The 21,954-nt window shown below is 44.5% G+C and overlaps 1 protein-coding gene across 6 annotated transcripts in view; it reads right to left on the reverse strand.

Annotated features, from left to right (window-relative positions):
* The window catches only part of DAPK2 (death associated protein kinase 2), a 100,238-nt gene that overhangs the window by 26,644 nt on the left and 51,640 nt on the right, over nucleotides 1-21,954 (reverse strand). For 5 of the 6 annotated variants that reach the window (XM_016141099.2, XM_016141097.2, XM_016141094.2 and 2 more), the window contains 2 exons: nucleotides 18,247-18,468; nucleotides 12,217-12,355 (listed from right to left, as the gene is read on the reverse strand). In XM_016141099.2, coding sequence (XP_015996585.2) covers nucleotides 12,217-12,355; nucleotides 18,247-18,468 — 361 coding nt within the window. Of the gene's footprint in view, nucleotides 1-12,216; nucleotides 12,356-18,246; nucleotides 18,469-21,954 lie in introns of those variants that run through there. The other variant, XM_016141100.2, reaches the window with a different exon arrangement.

Here is a 21,954-nt window from a genome sequence, read left to right on the forward strand (position 1 = left end):
GGACCCCATATCTGCAGCTCCTCCTGCTTTCATAAAGGCTTCCTCTTCCTATCCCAACCTCCACTAATAGCCTGATGATGCCCAGGAGGCAACGCAGGGACTGACATTTACTGAACATTTACCAAGGCAAGCAGGGCACTAGCGCACTATGTCATCCTTTGAGGCCACCCTGAGTGGTGGGTACTGTCATCAATCCTGTTTCACAGATGAGGAAACAGAGGCTCAGAGAGCTAAAGCATTTGTCCAAGGTCCAACAGTTCATAATGGTGGAGTCATGGTAAGCTCCTGGGGTAGTCAGCCCTAGCTCTCTTCACATCAGCCAGTTTGGTTAAATATCTTCAGTAGTCCCACTGACCAGCAGAGAAAGCCCAAATGCCCTGCCTGATATTTGAGTCATCCAAGGTTCTGCACTGGCTGCCCCAAGCTGCCTTTCCAGCCTCACTGCCCATCGCTTGTCTGCACCTGCAGGGTGGTATTATCACATCCAGAACAATGCCTCAATACCAACCTTTGCTCCTGCTCTTGCCCTTGCCTAGAATGCTTTTCCAACTCTTCTTCACACTTTCAGAGCCTATCCCCCATCCTTGCCTCCTTTTACTCCATCAGTTTTCAGTGAAACATTCCCTGACCTTGTGCTCTAACCCTGTCAGCATCGACAAGCCTGTGATCCTAGGCGTAGGTTGTCTCTCATAGGGTGATGCCACTTTCCTGTGTAGTGGCCTCCCTAAGAAAATTTGAATCAGTTTTAAGGATCCTGACATCTCCTATGGTGTCTTGTATGTTTCATTAAAATTTGCTGATATGAATGGAAAGAATTGGGTATCAGTGGTCCTTCCCTGTCTGCCCCCTGGACGTCCTCCACCATCACCAGAGGACCCAAGTGCACTCCTCCCCACAGGGCTGCTACAGGGATGGGTGGGGAGGGAAAGGGACTCAGAGAGGGCCCCTAGGGGCAGCCTGAGGGCCAGCAAAGCAGCAATTCCTCCAAGACTTTAGTCTAAGCTTCTTTGATCCCCACTCCCCAAGCAGGGTAGGCTGGAGGAAAAGAACCCAGGTCTGGGTATTGGGAAACTCCACATTCAGCTATAGCAGGCTATGAACTTATACAAGCCATTTCCTCTCTCTAGGCCTCAGCCTCCCAACTCTAAAATAGATCCTGGATGATATCCAAAGCCCCTTTGAACTCTAGGCTCTGCAATTGCAAGATAGCACAATCTCCCCAGCTGGCTGGCAAATTCCCACTGCTCTGGACCCCCAAGGTAGGACATGCAAAGGCTCAGGTCTCCCAGCCCCAGTTCAGGAAGGAAGAATAGACAGCTGTGACCATAGGCCTCTGGGCCCAAGCCAGACTGGCCTCCAGGGTAGTATGAGCCTATCTGTACTCTCTGGCTCCTGTCATTCTCTTCCAGCTTTATTTATTTTAACCAAATACTTTACCCACACACCTGATGTCACCTCCGAAGCATGGCAGAGGGAAGAATCACATTCCCATAGGTGCCAATACTGCCCACGTCTCATGGAGCTGCCACTAGGAGGTAGAACTGCCTTCACCTGTCAAAACACACCCACCCAGCTCAGCCCATCAGGCAGGCAACTGTGGGAGAGGCTAACATGCCCCTTCGCATCCCAGTAGATCTGGCCAGAGGCGCCTGCTGTGGTGACAACCAGAAGCTGGGACCCATGTCTATAGGTGATGCGTAGCACAGCATGACTAGGAGTCCTGCAGGATGAAGGGGATGTTGAGGAAGGTGGGAACGGAGCGGAGCTACGTAGTAAGTTGTAAATGACCAGAGCTTTGAACACAGGCAAGTCTGTGTTCAAATCCAAGTTCACAGTGAAACCTGGGCAAAGTCATTGGATCTCTTGGAGCCTTGGTCTCCTATCTGTAAAATAGGACAATGTCTACCATGGCATAGAGTTGTTCTGAGGGTTCAGAGATGGTCCCTGTAAGGAGTGGTGCCCAGCACCGTTTGTTGACTCCTTTCTGGGGTGCAGCATGGACCACAGACATCCCTGGGAACTTTTCTGAATCCCTGCTAAATTACCTATACATGGCTGAAGAACGTGATCTTCACAGACCAGCCTCTTTCACCACTCATTGTCTGCTTCCTTCTTCCCATTCTGTTTCACCCCCAGACTCAGAGTGTTGGGGTTACAAAGGACCTCAGAAATCATTTAGTTCCTTCGTGTTGCTGAACAAGCCAGAGAGGTCAAGAAACTGCCAAGACTGAGTAAGGAGCAGAGCCCAAGTCAGCTCACCCCCGGCCCAGTGCCCTCTGCATGTGCCTGTGTGGCCTGCCGGTCACCAGATAAGGCTACTCAGCTCAGTAAAGCAGAGGCCTAGCCATAGGACAAGGAAGCTGCCTATGAACCCTCACTGGAAATGTCAAGTGTGGCCCCAGATTATTCAAGAAGTACCAGGCAACCTGAGAAAGCAAGGTCGCTCAATGCTGGGTCTCTGTGGGCAGGTTTCCATGGTGCTACAGCTCACTCTCCTCCTGGCACACTGTAAAAGAGACCATGGGCAGCCCTTCCCCACTAGCCTTCAGCGTGGTCCAGCCCCAATATCCACCTCCATCTGGCTCTCAAGACCCTCTCTACTCTGATCAGCTTACTCACTGCTACATCCAGACTGACTTCCTCATCATACTTACCCTAACTTGCAGTTAGTTCACTCTGCTGAAATGCCTTCCTAACAAGCTTCTTCTCCTTGCTCACCACCCAGCTCCAACTCTTCCACACTGGAAAGTATCCTGTGACCCCCCTCCCCTCCAACACACCCAGCTAATCATTTCCACCCTTGGACCTGCCTGGTACCCTGACACTGCACTCTAATTACTTCCTCGTGTATCTTCTCCCTATTATACTAAAACTCCATGAGGCGGGGACAGGGGCCTTCCTCTCATTTCCATATGGAGCACCCAAGAGTAGGTAGCCTTACGGCAGGCGCTCAGGAATTATTCACCAGATAAAGAATGAATGAACCAAGGTAATCACAGATACATCTCCTGCACATCCTGCATTTAGGCAATCAATAAGGATAATGGCTCAGAGACTTGAAATCTGGGTTCGAATCTACTTTGGCCATTTACCAATAGTCTAACACTGGGCAAGACAACATAGCCTCAGTTGGCCTCAGTTTCTCCCTTATAAATTAGGAAAAATAATAAAACTTACCTTAAGAGGGTTACTAAGAGGATTGGACAAGGCATAAAAATGCCCTGTAGCCATTATCATCATTTCTCAGTATTTCCTTGATCATGTCTCTCTTTCCCAGAATGAAAGTCTTAATTTTATCGTCTGCCTACCTATCCTTCCAGGCCCAGCCAAAATTCTATCTCCTCCAGAAAGCATCATCTGAATACCCAGCCCAGCCTTTCTTCCTTCTCTCAGCTCCTCACTGTACCCGCAGCACCAACCCTGCCAAGACCTCTGTGGGTCAGTCTTGTCTGCACCACTAGACTGCGCACTTGCTGAGGCCAGGACCTGCTTCTCGTGCTCTTCCTGTGTTCCTAAAGGCATCCAGCCCAGGGTTCCATGTATTACAAAACCTACAGCACTTAGTTTGTAAAGCATCCACACTCATCTCATTTGAATCTCACTCTCTGAAGCAGGTACTATTATCACCCCTAGTTTACATGTAACTAAACCGAGGCTTGGAGAGATTGAGTACTTTCCCAAGGTGTCTCAGCTAATAAGCAGTGGAACTGAGAGTCAAGGTCAGACTGACTGCAAATCGATATGCTCTCCCCTCCCACACTGCCTCCCTTCCTCTAGTTGAGGCAAAGGTGCCCACTGGGATCAGCCCTGCCTGCTGCCCAAGTGGGTATTTCCATCTCAGCCCTGGTGCCTTGTCAGCTTGACACCCCAGCTCCACGTTTTTCCTAGATAACTCACAGCTGTGGCTTAGGGAAGGGCCCCAAATCAGTTGCACTGGCTTTGTTAAACCACACCCTCTGGCCACTCACTCATGACCTCCTCCCTCCTCCAGGGGAGGCTCTGACCTCTCACTCCCCTGCCTGGTAAAGCGGAAGAGAAAACCACTACCTACTGCCTCTATAATTTTGTAGGGTAGAGAGAGGGAAATAGAAATTCACTTTCAAGGCCATTCCAGGACCACTGGCTTTCGGCCTTGAGCCAATCGGCAATGCTGACTTGGTGGTCTGCGCCACACAACTAGCATTTGCTGTGGGCTCTCCCCATACGTCACCTTATCAGATCCCCACAGCTCCCAAACCATGGATGGCCAGTGCCCCCATTCGAGCTAGTTGCCCATCAGAATCCCCTGGGGATGGTGTTAAAAATACCAGATTGATTAAATCGACTCACCAGAAACGAGGCCCCAGAATTAGTTCTCTAAAGCAAGTTTTCCAAAGAAGTCAAAATCAGACAGGCCCAGTGTTTGAGAAACCAGCTCTAAAGAGGTCCCGGTCATCAGATAGACACGGGTTTGAATTCCATTTCTGCCCCTTGGCAAGGCACGCATCTCTATGAGCCTTGGCCCCTCATCTGCAAAATGGGAATATTAATAAAGTAATGGGTACTGACGAGGCACAATGAAGCCCTAGGAGCCCTCGAGCAGCCTCCTCCTTGTATAAGACGGGCACCACCATGGAACGTCCCCTCACAAGGTTGTTGTGTAGATAAAATGAGTAAACACATGCAGGGCAGTCAGAGAAGAGCCTGCATGGTTACTAGGTGCTCAGTGAATGTTGGCTGCCATGTAGCATCATCCTGTTTACAAACCCTTTCACCTACAGGGTCTTAGAGAACCAGGGATATGCTAGAGCTGGTGCCTGCTGGCTCATGACAGCTGACTGTTCAATTAGCAGGAATTCTGCCAGCCAGTTGTCAAAGAGCTATGCATTAATATTATTTAATATTAAAAATTAAATTATATAAACTTATATTTAAGTAAATTATATTAAAAACAATACTTAATGCTTCCTAATTTTTAATTATATTTTAGTATCTTCTGATTGGGAAAGTACAGAAATAATTGTACCCCTCTTTCCAGCTCTAGTCAGTGACATCATGTTGGTACCTAGAAATTGGCCACAGTGGGTGTATTTACACCATGGAAACTGGCAGACACCACAGACCAGGACTTGATTTATTTTCTTCTTAATTCTAGACTCAGGAAGTGCTGGAGAAGATCACTTAATAATGTAGATTAAACTTAAAGGGTTGCTGTGCCTTTAGCCATTGTTTCATGAATAGCACAGAAAACTGAAGAAATATATTTTCAATATGCAGAAACTATTATCCAATTCATCAAAGAAGCCACTCATGTCACTGGCAAATGAATAGAGTCCAAGACACATCTTCGTGATTTCATTTTTACCTACTTGTTAATGTAAACAAAAATATCAACCAACATTTTTGTCGGAATTACACTCACTTGTCAACTGTATCTACAGGTTGGCTACTGATATAACGGTTTGGCAAAAAACTAAGGAAAATTTTCTATAAAAATCAATTGGCTCTCTGGAATTTACAATAAAAAGTACTACATATTTTATTATTTGTAAATTATGTTATAAACATCTCATAAAATTTATAATAAGTGTGTGTGTGTACACATTTGTTTTCCGGGGATCTGGCTGTTACCCGAACACCACTGCACAGAACCTCACTGTCTATTTTCCAGATAAGGAAATAAGGAACTGAGAAGTTAAATAACTTATTTAAGGCCACACAACTAATAACTGGTGGCGCTAGGTTTGCCCTCAGGTCTTCTTAGTGTCAAGGTTCCTGCTCTTTCTACCACCCTTCGCAGTTTCCAGAATCAGATGTTTTTCACTCCCACTGAGATGAGTAGCAGTGGGAGGGCTGATGGTGCAGCTGTGAATAGAACTTAAAAAGGTACTGTCTGAAAACACTATACTTCAATGTTGGTCAGGTCTGGCTAGGGTCCAGAGTGGAGGGCTGCGGGCAGCTGGGAGCAGCAAGAGGCCTCTGGGCACCTATCGGCGATGGCAAAGGCAATGAAGGCAAAAGGGGAGAAGGGCACCGCATTTTTGTCTTAGGTTCCTCATCTGTAAAACGGGGATCATGGTCAATCTACTCCAACTCTTATCAGCCTGACAGTGTCCTGCCACACTGGGAATCTGCCTGGCCTGCTGGCTAGAAGAAGCCACTGTATTCATTCTCCCTTCGGATGTTTCCATGCCCACCTCCCTTCTGAAATTCTTTTGGAGGCAGGAGAGGAAGAACTGTAGCCTAACAGGGAGTCTAGTTAAAACTCACAACCAGCACTTACAAGGACTTGTACAAAAGCTTCCACAGCAAAGTAATATGTTTCAGAGCACACGTGGGCTGCTTGGGTGAGAATACAAAGTGAAAAAACAGGAGAGAAAATTGTGAAAGCAGTATATTTATAAGCACCCAAACACACACACACATGCGCGCGCGCACACACACACACACACACACCTGTTCAGAAAACTCTGGAGAAAATACACCAAATATTAATAATAGTTGTTTTAGAGTAGAAGATTTGTGAATAACTTCTTTGTACATTTTTGTATTTTCTATGAATTATTATTTTTTTATAAAAGCATAAAAAGACCACTAATTTCATTTTTAGAAAATGTTTGTAGAGTAACTTTGGTTCATCTTTTTCCCACATAATTATCATAACCTCCAACTGGCCTATTCTCTCCCAACCACTCTTTCCTCTACTGGGAGAATTTTCTTTCTAAATCAGAAATTGAATCATGTTTCTCCACCAATTAAAGGTCTACCATAAATTATCGTTAATTTTCTTAAGTGTGATAATGGTACTGTGGGTTGTTAGAAGACAGATCTTAATCTTGGGATATATATACCAAAGTGTTCAGAGTGAAGTGTCAGGACGGTTACATTTTTCTTTCAAATGATACCAAAAAAAATTTTAAATTATATATGCGTATATACAATGCTCTTTTCATAAATATATATGTGTATATTTTGTTTAGAAAAGACAGAAAGAGGTGAAGCAAATGTAACCAAATGTTGAATTTAGAGGAAGGGTATACCGTATTCTCCAATTTCTTCAGATGTTTTAAAATGTTTTCATAATAAAAGATTTTGAGGGAAAAAGCCTTCCAAGACTGTCACTGTGTATACAAACTCCTTGGTCTGCCCTGAACCTTTACGATCTCACTCTAACCTAGATCTCTGCCAAGTCTCGCCTCCACTCCATGCCCCCGCCCCAGGGGTTAGTATGGAAATAGTCCCATTCTTGTAAATTCTATTTAAAATGTATGCATACTTTATAGCAATTAATACAATACAAATTACTTTATTTAAGTATGAGGAATAACATATTAGAAAAAACAATGTAACCAGGTGAGAATCAACTGTGCAGAAGATGAATTTAGGGCACGATACAGACCTTTGGATTAACTGTATGTAAAAGGCATGACCCAAGAAGCAAGAAATCTGCACTGTTAGAATCTGATGAAATAAAAGCTAACACCCAGCTTTGATTAATGTTTCTTCACTAAGTTCAAGTCCCAGCCCTGTCATTTAATACCTGCATGATCTTGGATAATTTATTTAGCCTCTCTGAATCTCAATTGCCTTGTGTGTAAAAAAGTGACCATAATTTATACTTCAGTGGGTAGCCGTGATGATCTAATGAAAGCATAAATGTAAGCATGCTGTGTTCTAGAATGCATCATATACATTTAAAGTATATTTGCATCATTTTTATGAAAGCTTGATGAGCAGACTCGATCACATCATGAACATAAGAACAGTTCAAAGAATGATCAGAGCATAGAAGATTTTGGATTTTTTGGACTATTTTGCTTAGGAATTCACTCCTTTCAACACTGTTTATAAGGTCAAAAAGTCCCTTCAAAGTTCTGGGTTCCTGGCTTGCAAACAATTTCATTCAATCTCATGAGTCTCATTCTTTTCACTTAAAATACTAGTCAGACCTGAGGACTGCCTTCCATTTCTGAATCCTCAAGTTGGATCAGGTTAGAGCTGTGGGGGAGTGTGGAGACACACCCTTACTCAAAGAGGAAGCTCCCAAATCCAAAATAAACACAAATGACACAAAACACCCTATATAAGGTCATTATTTGTGTTGGGATTACATACCAGGGTGAGGTTCCTGGGTGGCACTAAGCCCCATTTCCTCTTAACCCACCCTGTGGAAGGAATGTCTGAAGGCACATCAGATGCTACCCAGTACTGAGGGGCAGACAGCCCCAACATCCCTTCTGTCTATGTAAATACAAGGCAACATCATCACCTTCACCACGCCTGCCTGCCTACACCAAAAGGCCTTTCTGCAGTGAATTTACGCCACACACCGGGATGATATTCGCTCTGCTGAGGCAGAGACAGAGCTTACCCCTCGGAAGTAAGCATTTCTTGAGTTAGCTTTTATTTCAGGTGGTCTTCCCACCAAGTTCCACTATGGCTATCTCCCAGGAGATGGTGGGCCCTTGGAAAGCAGGTACCATACCACATTGATATTTGTCACCCTACCCTCTGGCATAAAATAGTCCCTCAATAAATGGTTACATCATTGAATTGAAAGCCTGCAACGTCTTTTGCATCTTCCAGGTGACATGAAAGGGCCTTTGCCATTCATTCGTGCATTCGATCTTATTAAAAAATTCATTTACTCATTTGCTTGAAGCTGAGCAACTTGTCATGTATCAGGCACTGTGCTAGACACAAGCGGCAGAAAGTGATTCACAGTTATAAATGCTCTCAGCAGAAGTTGGTGCAAAGGACAATAGAAGCAGAGAGGTGAGTTAGTTTTCAATTATGCTTTGGGAGGTGATGGTGATGGGAAAGGTTTCCTAGAGGAAATGACATTTCTGCTGGGCTTCAAAGAACGAGCAGGAGGTCCATGGGCAGAGAAAAAAAAAAAAAGAGCAGCAGCTTCCTGGATGGGAAGAGCATGAATAGAGGAGGAGAGAGACCAGAACAGTGTGTGTGGTCTTGCTGCCTGGGACAACAAAAATGGGAAAAGGTGGATGAGGCCAGAATCAAGGCTAAGGCAGTGTAAGAAAGGCCTGGATGCCAAGCTGAGAATGGGTTCATTTATCCTATGGGTGACGAGGATCCATCACTGATTTCTGGATAACAGCATGCTATGACCTGTTTACCGAGACTGCTTATCGGCATTAATTTGTCCATTTATCTGCCTTCTGCCACAAGGCTTGGGGCATGTTGTAAGCAGAGACACAGCCTCACCATCCCTAGCACAATGGCTGAGCATAGTAGGAGAGGTCATTCATGTTCTAAAGACAGGCCCGAGAGCTGACCCTCCTCCATCACCTGCTCCTTCAAGCTGGAATGTGAATGTGATGAACAGATCATAGGTAAGGGAGTGGAGACAAGGTGATGGCTGTGTTCATGAGGCAGCAAACCTGACTCACTTGCCAGGGAGTAACAGAACCCAAGAGGAGGAGAAAACAAAGGCCCTCATTGAGAATGAACACCAGGAATAAAAAATGTATTCATCTAAAATCAATTTTCTCTAGTGGGAAACAACATGGAACCAAGAAGCCCCCTCTAAGCCACCTGCTGGACCTTCTGCATGATGGTCCCCTGCAGCTGCCAGAACGTTCCAGGCAGGGGGCACACATGCACACATTCAGGCTCCAGGAAGTATCTACCCAATCATGAGGTAATTCTGCCGAGTTCCAGCTACACATCACTTCCCGAAGTTGTCCAGCTGGGCTCAGGCCAAGAGACCCACTGGTGGGAGAGCCAGAAGACTCAGTGTCCTCACAATTCTAAGGATTTGAGGCCAGGTTGGGTGTTACCAGCATCCTCACTCTATACACACATCCAGGAGAAACCCAGATTGCCTCCAGGTTGTAGAAAACATCCACCTGGATCCCAGGAACCAGACAAGATCCCCCACCAGCAATCCCACCTAACAACCAATCTCAGTTCTCTGCTGGGCAGTCTAGAATTGCACTAATGGGCTTTTCCCCCTGGTCTATTGGGGCCCAAAATGGTATAACAAGAGTTGTGTTTTCTTTTCCTCTATTCTGGGAAGGGAAATAACACCACCAGCTACTATTACAGAGCATCTATTCTATACTCAGCATTTCATGCTGCTTCTCTCTAACCCTTACAACAACGCTGCCAGGCAAGTATTATTATTTGTGCTAAAAAAAACTGAGGTTCAGTTGTATCCTGGCACACAGTAGTGTGAGGATCAAACACTGACCTGGCTAACTCCCTACCAGCACTCTCCACTCCCCACCCCTCCCCGTCCCCACAGCAAGCTGCCATAGAAGCAAACCGAATAGCACAAACCTGCTATAGTTAGTCATGAGGCCTGTGGGCCTCCACAACTCCTCGCACCTCCACCGGACCCACTGGAGAACAAAGGAGCCCATTTTGAGGCTGGTCTCCCAGAGCCAGCAAAGACATGAAAACAAGTTAATTGTCCATAGTATTTTCACGAAGGAGACACAGGTACAATCCAGGTAAACCATTTCTTGCTTGGTGTATTACCGCCCTAAGGTCCAAAGGCCTGCCCAGGCCACGCCCTCCTGGGTGACCTTGACTTTTATGCTGTGACACCTGAGTCAAACTCTTCAAGACGTCTTCTGCTGGAGGAATTCAAAATACTGCAAGAAAGGACACTAGGCATAAAGAGGGAGGACCATACCGAGGGGACACACAGCAGGTCACCCCATGATGCGGAGTAAGTACTGGGGTGAGATTCATGTGTGGGAACTGAGCTCAAGTCCTGGGGCAGTCGCTGTGAGACTGTGGGCATGCCATACCCTTTTTGGACCAGTCTCCAAGCCAGAACTTGGGTGTCACCATGGATTCTGCCCTTTCCGTCATCTCCCACATCTAATTAAGCAGCCGATCGATCCTCAGATCAACCTCTGTGATAGGTCTTGAGTCTGTCCCCTCTTCAAATTAGTTTGGCACTTGTCACATCTTACCTGGATTACTGCATTAGCCTCCTAGCTTGGCCCCAGCCTCTGGGCTGTTTCCATTCTATCCATCCTTCCAGCCAGAGAGGTCCTTCTGAAACACATCTTTCACCTCACCTCCCTGCTCACCTGGCCCCCTTATCCCTCAGGGTCAAGTTCCACCTCCTTAGCTTAGCTCCCATTCCCTGTGTCTGCCTCCTGCTCCCTGCCTAGCTTCTTTTTCAGCCATTTAGCACATTCACCCTTTGCTATACTTCCCTGAATGCATTGTGCTATTTTAGGACCATATACACTGCTGGCCTCTCTTCCTAAGAAGGCCTCCCCTCCTAATAATGCCTGCTTATCCTTCAAAACTCAACTCAAATACCACCTCTTCCAGGAAGCTCTCTCAAATACCCCAATCTGACTTAGATACCACCCCCATCCCCACATACTTCTCTCTATCACAGCATTTAAGAGTTGTTGATCTTTCTATTCTGTCTCCTATAATATTTGCTGGAAAAGAATTAGGTAGGGCCTCAATTGATTTTGTTTTTGTAGCAATACCCAGGAACCCAGCACAGTGCTTAAAATACAACAAGAGTTCCTGGATCAAAAAATGAGTGTGTCTCCTCCCTGGTAAATGGGTCCCTCTGATCATGGGTCTTTATGCTTTGGGTGTCCATAGAGGCTCATCAGTCTACGCAACAGAACTCAGTTACTGTTGTGAACTGATCCTTCTACTTTGACCACACTCTTGCTTTATGAAGTCCAATGTGGTCACAGTGAACAACTTTCTCAACCCTGAAGATCAGTGGCCCTTAAAAGCAGTTTGATGGCCACAGAAGGGCAAGGTGGGGGAGGGCAGCCAGTGGCTCCTGGACTCTAAGATTTACAACCTCTGGTTGAGGGATGCTGGAGATTGTGCTGTGCACGGTCCAAAGAGCCAGCCAACCTCAGCCATCCTCTCTGAATACTTCTAGCTCTGTCTGCTCAGCTCTTGCTTACTGAAAAGTTCGGTCTTATGAAATGTGTTTGGTTTTAAGTTTCCTGTCATTGGTCTACTTATTTAAAAATTACAACCCATCTGCTACTGAATGAGAGAAGATGCTTGTGGTCTGATTAAGAAGCTTCTTGCGGTCATCCCTGTGTGAAGGAAACCTTATATGTGAAATGAAACTGGGCCCAGGAGCTCAGAGTTTTCAACTATAAGATGAGGAAAGAGGGCCACATAGATGTTGACCCCTCCTGGCAATGATGTCAGGAGAGACTGGACCCATTCTTCCTAAACAAGTTCTTTTCCCTCACCCCCTTCACTGACCTTGAGATCAAAGTGAGCAATTTTCTTGGTGTGAAGGTAGTTCACCCCATCCAAAATCTGCTTAATGAAGCTGGTGGCCTCCTCCTCACTCAGCGACTCCTTCTGGGCCAGGAAGTCGAATAGCTCTCCTCCAGAAACTCTGCAAAACACCAGCGGGAGGTGCCCAGTCAACCCTCTGTGTCATGAGGCCAGGCCAATGGGTGCAGCTCCTGAACCTGATCCCCGGGCACCCTGTGTGGCAGAATCCCTTCACCCATCTTTGGGGCTTTGTCCAACCAGTGCCAGGGACTGACTTTGCTTCTGTTTGCTGTGTTCGTCCTTTTGGAGCACAAGGGCAGGAACCAACCATCCTTAGGATATCAGTAGAAGTGCCTCTGCTCACACTCTAGGCCCAGGTCCCTGCTGACCCTGGGTATCACCTCTCCCCCATATATGACTGAGGTAGCAGAGGACAGAAACAAGTGCTGTGGGATGACAAAGAGAAACATAAGCTGGGCCTTAAACTGGAGACGTAGGTTCCAGTCCAATCCTGCCACTGACTTTGGACAACTCACTTTCTCCACTCCAGGCAGGCCTCAGTGCAAAACCTGCAAAATGAGCAGATTGAGCAAGATGGCTCCTAAAGCCCCTTTCTTGAATCTATCAAATATGGCCTTGTCAAAGACCCAAGAGAATCTAGGCATGGTCCCTAATTTAAACATAAAGACCAATTACTTATATTCATCTCTAAACACTCTAAAGTACTACTTTTGTCCTCAGACTCCATACTCTTGCCCCCTATGGTTGATGTGACAGGAATGGAGACCCACGGAGCAAAGAGAATCTCCCCTGTAAATACTAGCTTACAGTTTTATCTGAATTAGGGACTTAGGGTTGCCAGATAAATTAGGAGATTTTTATTTGCTAAATCTGGCAACTCTGATGGGTGCATTTGTCCTCTGATGAATGTCCAGCCAGCATGTGCTTTTCTGAGGCTGGGACAGAGCTGAGGGTCACCCCAGGAAAAGATCTCAGGAAGGGCTATGGACTGGGTGGTTCAGGAACTCAGGATCACCTAGAGAACTTATTTAAAATGCAGATTCCCAGGTCCCACCACAGACCCTACCAAATTAGATTCTCTAGTAGCAAGGCATTGTAACTTGTATTTTTACAATAAAAACAACATAATAATGGTAATTAATATTCACTAAATACTTACATATACTGTATGCACATTATCTCATTTAATCATCACAATACCCTATGAGCTAAGTACTATTATGTTTCTATTTCATCGCTGAAGAAACAGAAACTCCGAGAGGTTAAGTGACTTGCTCCAAGTCACATAGCTAGCAAGTGATAGAGTCAGGATTCAAACCTAGGCAGGATAACTCTCAACCACTATGTCATACTGAGTATCCGAGGATGATTCTTGTACAGCCAGAATAGCTTCTGTCCCACTTTTGCGAATCACTCCCTGCCACCTAGACCATCCTAAATAAAGGGCATCAAAATCTTCTTTTGACCTTTCTTTTAAAATGTCCAGAAGCACACCTGGACCTACTAATCAATCTTAGCGTCATGAAAAATAGAATTGTACCTGATGTGGTAAAATAGGAGTACACAGCCACACCTATGAGGTATTATGACTTAAAAAACTGAACCTAAATCTGTTTAAGTTTCTTGTTAGCACTATTAGAACTTCCTGCAGTGAAGGACGTGTTCTCCACATATGCTGTCCAATATGGCAACCACTAGTCACATGTGGCTACTGAGCATTTGAAATATGGCTAGTGCAACTGGGAAACGGAATTTTAAATTTTACTTCATTTTAATTCAAAAATCAAAGTGATGTAGACTATTTTCCTCTAATGACAACTTTATTGCGTTGGTAAGACTGTATTTCACTCTAACCATCACATTGCTAATGAATTGGGATGCCCTAAAAGCATAAAATACTTATACTTTGGGTTTTGAAGATGTAACATGAAAAAAAGAACGTAAAATATCTCATTAATGATTTTTATATTGATTACATGTTAAAATGATAATATTTTGTATATACTGAATTAAAATATTATTAAAATTAATTCACCTACTGCTTTTTTTTCTTATTCAATGTGGCTACTAGAAAATCTAAAACTGTACATATGGTTCATATTATATTATATAGCTCCAATAGGAAGGTTTTCTTATTTAGACCTAACTTCTAGCTTACAGAAAATACTGGAGATAGAGGGATGAGTTAAATAATGCCACGAAGAAAGACTAAACCAAATCTAGACTGTGATAAAGTCAATGGGACAAATGACCTAATTTTTCCAACAAATCACTAGCATCAAAAAAGAGGGGGAAGGAGAACTGCTATAGAATAAAAGAGGCGTAAGAGACAAAAGAAGCAGCTGCAGTAGGGGCCTTATTTGGAAGCTAATTCAGATAAAATAATTGTAAAAAGGTATCTTTGGGTCTGTTGGGGAATAGCACTAGGAGCTAAAGCACAGACAGTCTTAGTGGACCCAAGGCCTGGCTGGATTATTCTGTCAGGTGTAATGAATACATGATGGCCACATTTTTAAAAAAACTGTCATCAGTTAGAGATGCATGCTAAAGTATTTACATGTAAAATGACACCATGTCTGAGATTTGCTTTAAAATATTCAAAATATTTTAAATTAAAAATTTGAATTTAATAATATTAAAATGTCCTAGTACTGGCCACTTTGGCAGAAAGCAAGAGGAAGACGCATTCCAGACTTCAGGTGCTCAGAGGGGCAGTGTGACTGGCATAGACCCATTTACAAAACCTAGAAATTTCAACTGAGCAGGTGTCACTACTACCCATATTTAAGTTTCAGGAAAACTTACTAACCCATTAGAGAAAAGTGAGGAGTAGGAAGCCAAGACTCCAGATCAGCCCAACAGGAGTCACCAAGTTCAAACACAAAAGCCCATGACAAGACCTTCTCTCCCAGGGGGTCTTCCCTCTCAGACTCTACCCATGCACAGTTTTGGCACAGTCTTAGTAATCCCTAGCACCCATGCACAGACAGGCACCCTGAGAGCAGTGAGACAGCTTGAAAGTAAAGGAGGAGACAGAGAAACTAGAACATACAGAACTCAAGAAACACAGCAGCTCAAATGAGTCACAGGAGCACCAGTGTGACAACTGATGCTATGGATGGTGACAGTTCACAAAAAGAGGGCACATACTGTTGGTTGACCATGAGCCCTGCTGGGAGAAACAGGGACATCGCAAGGGCATCTCATATCTCAACTCCTGGGGTTATATAAACAGGGAGAAACAAAATTTCCCTAGCAATTACAGAAAGATCAATTAAAATGACAACGAAGTATCATTTTATAACTATCTAGGTCAATAAATAAAGAACCCTATTTTAAAACAAATGACCCAGGTCTGGCAAAGCAAATAGGAATGCTGCTATGTTACAGGTGGTACTGGTTAACCAACACCATCCTATGAAAGTGAGGCTTTCAGGATCCCTAAAAATGTCAGCCTAGTTATCCCATTCCTAAGGATTTATCTGAAAAAGTTAATTCAAAAGAAAAGGGGAAATTTATGGGAAGAAAATTGTTTCATGGCAGTGAAATTTGTCTGGTTAAAAGCTGGGAGGAAAAAATGTCCAAAAGAAAGGAAAGATGGGTATGTAATTCAATGAAACATGATACGGTCAGTTAAAAGAAAAAAAGGCTACTTATGAAATTATGTTATCTGGGGAAAAAGTAGAGCAGGAAATTTTAGAAATATAATAATTGTATATAAAAAAATAAAAACTGAGAGGAATCACACAAAAAAACACATAAATAGCTGTATTTGGTTGGTAAGATTATGAATGTAATTTCTTTTCAGAAATTCCAGTAAATTTTTTTTTGATAATAGTTTTTAAAAAAGAGATCTGGTCTTCCCAGTGAAGGTGGGCTTGTCACTCTCTGCTGGGAATCAGTGTGCCCACTGCTTACCATGCCTTGGGGCATGTCACATCTCTGGCTGTCCACATAGCTGGCCACACTGTAGAAACCCACCACTCTTGGCTGGGCCAGACAGGTGCATACACCAATCAGTCCACCTGGCTGAGGTCCATGGGAGAAACAAAGAGGACACCAGGAGTCAGAGAAAGAGAAAGCACAGGCAACTCTATGGATAATTTAAGAAAAAATGCAAGAAAATGCAAATGCCCATCTGTTCTATCCTGGCAATACCAGAACATAATTCTCAAATTAGAATGAGCTCAAATTCCAGGCGGTCCATTGAAGGCAGGTTAAGTATGGCTGCCTGGTTTACAGATGAGATCTTAAGCTCAGAGGGATGAAGTGACTTGCCCAAGGTCACAAAGTCACAGATTGCTGAGACAAATGCCACCTCTACTCTGCTAACTGGCAGATGCATACACGCCTGTGAGGTGCAAAAATTCCCAATACGGTGTTCTTGACTGGACAAAGCTGTTGTGACTTGTGCCACAACTGAACTCAAACTCTTTTGTCTGCCTGAACCTCACCTCTCTCTATTCCATGGAGATACCTCCAGGAGAGACAGTCCCTGGGAACTTAGTGTCACATCCAAATTCCACCAGGCTGGGCCAGCGTAATGCCATCCTACCTCATGCTCACAGCTGTCTGCACAAGCAATGTGGACTTTGCCTTGACTAACCTGTAACCCCACTTAGATTGCCCTAGATTTATAAGGTTTGTGTAATGTATATCTTGTAATTTGCTAAAAGTTTCACAGAAAAACCAAGACATAATCAGCTAAAATTCCTTCCATAACTGCAATCCCTGACATTGATGATTGCCAGAACTGTTTTTCAGGAACAAACCCAGGATGTTTTGTAGGACCAGCGGTAAACTGGTTGAAACCGCCTGAGACCGGCTAAAGCACCTTGAAGGACCCTGTAGTGACCTCATGAACTTTCCTCATTATAATACTAAACTTACAGTAATATATATACACTTATATGTAGTATATATAGTATTATATAAATACTTACTCTCCTTATAATACCAAAATCTCCACCCAAAGGTAGAGATTCTCTGCCATTTTTGAATATCCAATGTATAGCTATGTTTTCAAACTATGGATACACGGGAATGTCCCCACCTATACATGCAATGACAAAGCCCACGGTGATGTTTATGCATGATTTTCCCCAGTAAAAATGGATCAGATGCTCTCAGACAAGAAAAAGCTAAAGGAGTTCATCACCATCAAACCAGTATTATAAGAAACATTAAAGGTACTTCTTTAAGAAGAAAAAAAAAGATAAAAAAACATAAATCATAAAATGGAGATAACTACATACCTATTAATAATTACTTTAAATGTAAATGGATTAAATGCTCCAATCAAAAGACATAGGGTAGTTGAATGGATTTGAAAACAAGACCCAAATGTCCTTCAATAGGTGATTCGATAAAGAAGAGGTGGTACAAATGTGCAATAGAATATTACTTGGCCATAAAAAAGAATGAAAATTTACCATTTGCAACAACATGGTTGGACCTAGAGGGTACTATGCTAGGTGAAATAAGTCAGACAGAGAAAGACAAATACCATATGATTTCACTTATATGTGGAATCTAAAAAACAAAACAAACAAACAAACAAAACAGAAACAAACTCACAGCTACAGAGAACAAACTGATAATTGCCAAGTGGTAGGGGGGTTGGGGGGTTGGGTGAATAAGGTGAATGAAGAGATTAAGAAGTACAAATTGGCAATTACAAAATAGTCACAGGGATATAAAATACTGCATGGGGAATATAGTCCATAATATTGTAATAACTATGCAAAATGTCAGATGCATACTAGATTTATTGGGGGGATCACTTCGTAAGTTATATAAATGTGTAACTGCTATGCTATATGCCAGGAACTAACAGAATGGGGGTAACTGAGGGAAACCACCCACCATTGACTTCATCCCCTCTGAGTCAAGCTTAAGTCTGGTTGCTGCTGCCCTCTGGGGCCTGTGGCAGGAGCTTCCACCGCCCTGCCTGCCCCTGCTGCCCACCATGGGTCCCGGCAGCCCACTCACAGCTCCAGGATGAGCACCACGTCGGTGCGGTTCTCGAAGACGTCGTGCAGCGTGATGACGTTGGGGTGCAGCACCTGCCGCAGGATGCTCACCTCCCGCTCGATCTCCTCCCGGCTCACGCCCCGCCGGCTGGCCCGGCTCTGCCGCTTCTTGATGAACTTGGCTGCGTACTCCAGCCCAGTGCTCTTCTCCCGGCACTTCTTCACGATGGCAAACTGGCCACTGTGGGGACACACAGTCACACAATTAGGGTGTCACTGTGGCCACATCAGGGAAGTGATCAAACTGTTGGCTCCCAGGCCACACTAATTCAGAGCCAAGGCAGGACAAATCATGCCACCAGCCAGCATCCCCACCTGGCCATCAACCCATGGCTGAGGTGGGGCAGATACTGGGCTTCCCCTCTGTTCAGGTGAATCCTGAAGGAATGTCATTTCCAGTGTACCAGTGTGAATACTGAGACTCCAAAAGGTTATTGATTTGTTCAGAATGACACAGCCTTGTCATTCCAAAGCCTCAGCTAGAACCCAAGTCTGGTACTCGCCAGATAAAATCAGTGTCCAGAGGCTTATACTATGTAATAGAAAGATTAAAAAAAAAGGAGGGGGGCGGAAAGACTGGCACAGTCAAAATACTAATGGTAACAATCATCTCTATCTGGACACAAGTACAAATTCATCCATTTGAAATGAGATAACAAGAACCTCGATATTCTCATGCTTGCACCTTTGCTCCTAACCCCCTCCCAACAAATAAAAATCTCAATTACCTGACATGAGCTAAGCTGCTGGACAATAGAGGGACCAAACAAACATGGGGATGATGTAATTAATGTAAAGACAGAGCCAAAGGCTATGCAGGCTGGGGTGGTAGGGATTTTGTTTGGGGCGGAGGCAGCCTAACACTGTCAGTAACTGTAGTGGGAGTTCAAGAAGGCTGATGGGACCACAGAGTTGTAAAATGTTTGGAGACTGAGGCATGGGAGAGGTCAAGTGATTCACCTGAGATCATCACAGAGTTAATGGCAAAGCCAGACAGACCCTAGAGTTGGGCACTTAGACCACTGTCCACAAAGCCTGTAAGATACAGGAGTCAGGTTGCACCTGGAAATCTTTCACTCTAGGGACCGAGACAGCAACCATACAATGCTGTCCATGCCACAGCGGCCGGCGGCCTTGAGGCTGCTTCCTCAAATATTCCAAGGGCATCCCACTGCACAGGAAAGGGCAGCAGCATCTGCTTCACATTCTCAGTTCAGGCAATCAGTGGGAGCTGCTCTAAGTCCCTGGAGACCACCTAGTGACCACCCCTCCTGGGGGTCCTCCCACTCCCCTTCCACCATTTTCCACCATTGCCCCATGTTTTCTCACCACTCACAATACCTACTGACTGCTTGAGACAGAACTCAGAGAGTTTTAAGGTTCAGCTTAATGGCTTAAGAGGCTACCAGACTCCACACCTAGAGTATACTCTCTTAGTAGCTCTGGGATAAGAGCTACACAATGAAATGCTCTGGAGATTTGCCCCAACCTCAGAAAATAGTATCACATCTGAACCATGCTATTACTAGAATAACACTCAGTGAGACAACTGTCAAAATAGACCTAAGTGACCAAAAAAAAAAAAAAAAAAAAGTCAAGTAAACAAGGAATAGAACACTAACACATGAACGGCATTCTACAGCAACCATCTGAGAGACGTCACCACACACACTTTCGTGCATCTCTCCATCCCCTCATCCTCCATTCACTCAGTGCTGACTGGGTGCTGTGCCAGGCTGTGTTGGGCAGTAAGAAGCAGAGACCAAAGGCCCAAAAAACAGGTACAGAGGGAGGTCTTGGGAGGGAGAGGGTCCTGGGGGCTGGGCTGGGCAGCAAAGGCTTGGTGGAGCCAAATTTATATTACATTGTCCACTAATGTTAAAGTATTAGCTATGTATGCCCAATATTGCCTCTCTGCTGTCACTAGGGGCTGACACAGGTGGAGTGGAGCCAGGCCTCCCAAAGCCAGAGTGAACACATTCAGTGAGATCCCTAACACAGCTGGTGACTTGGAACCACTTTGGGCCTCGGGGACATCAGGTTCTTTAGTGGGTGCCAGCAAACACTTGATGAAAGCTTCTAGTCCAGGCAGCTGTGAGTCTCAGCGTCAGGATGGGCACGCTCCTCTCCTCTCTCTCTGATACCTCAAGAGCCTGGCATCTGCAGTGCTGAGGGCAGACAGGGCTCCCTCTTTGCAGTTGAATGGTGGGGAAACCAAAGCTTAAGGATTTTAAGTAATTTGTTTAAGCCTACAGGGCACAGAGGTGGAGGCAAAGTGTTTTTATAAAGTAGAACTAAATATTTCAGGTGACTTTGACATAGCCTCCCCTATTCTTATGTGGGAAAGAAAGGCATTTTTTTCTATATCGCATGCCTGAAAAATTCCTCTAGCTCTCAAAAAGCAAACGAGTGTTTGCTTTTCCCGGTTTTCTCTTTGTGAGAGCAGCTGCAGCAATGAGAGGTGACTGGGAGTCAGGCTAAACGTGCAGGCATCTTCCTCCAGCCAAAAAGAGGTATTTTAAGAGTCGGCGACTAACATGGAACAAAATACCAAGCACAGCACTCATCTCCTCTCTCTTCACTGGGGTGGGGTCCTCCATTCAACCAGCCCTGGGGAGCCTCAGGAAAGCCAAGGCCACTTGCTGGTTTTCTTCTCTCCTTGGGCTCTTACTGGGAAGAGTGGAGAATGTGTCCCATTAGGGCCAGCCCCCAGGCCATAAGGCTTTGGACAGTGAGATTAGGCTTTATGTCAGACAGCTCTGGTTCAGAAACTTATGCTGCTACCTGGGGCAAGAAGCTACCTGCTCTGAGCACCAATTTCCTCATCTGTAAAACAGGAATTGTGAAGATTGGAAATATCTGTAATGGTGGCCCACAGCACTAATAGATGGTAGCTATTATGACTATTAGTTTGTATCTCATGTGCAGGCTGAACAGGAGGCACTAGACACAAAAGTCACTGATCTCAATGGTCTGCAATGTGTGGCCAGGGAGTCAGTGTAATTTTAAAAGCCTCCCTGATGATTCTACTGCACAATCAGCTGTAGGAATATCTCTGTCCTAAGCAATCAGCCAACTCTTAATCCTTAGAGCAGTGGTTCTCAACTCTGGCTGTACATTGGAATCCTGTGGGGAATTTTAAAAGTACTAGAATCTGGCTCCCATCTTAAGAGATTCTGATCTGGGTCTGGGCTGCAGCCTGGGAATCAGATACAGCAGGTCCTCGAATAATGTTGTTTTGTTATAGCAAATGAGATGCTGTTGGAATTTAACTCTTGTTTATATCAATTAGCCTATGGTAAAACTGGTTTCTTTACATGTCGTTTTGCTTAACGTTGCAGAACCTATGGATGACATTAAGTGAAGGCTGAATGCTCCCTGGTGACTCTGATGTACCAGCCAGGGCTGAGAAACACCAATTTACAACAGTTATTTGATCACCTCTTTACACTTTACAAATGAAGAAACTACACAGCTGTTACATTATTCCTTGTCCTTTTCAGTATTACCCTCTCCCTTAGTTCTTTGATATGACATTTGGAGGGAGGAGAAAGGAAAGCAGAAAGGGAATGTTGTCTTTCCCACCAGCAGTTTTTGCTTAAGGGGTCAGCAATAATATCTCTAACTGTCTCAATATTCACCTGCAAATCAAGACGGAAGGTTGCCC

This window comes from Rousettus aegyptiacus, unplaced genomic scaffold (assembly GCF_014176215.1).
Source record: "Rousettus aegyptiacus isolate mRouAeg1 unplaced genomic scaffold, mRouAeg1.p scaffold_m13_p_3, whole genome shotgun sequence".
Classification (NCBI taxonomy): domain Eukaryota; kingdom Metazoa; phylum Chordata; class Mammalia; order Chiroptera; family Pteropodidae; genus Rousettus; species Rousettus aegyptiacus.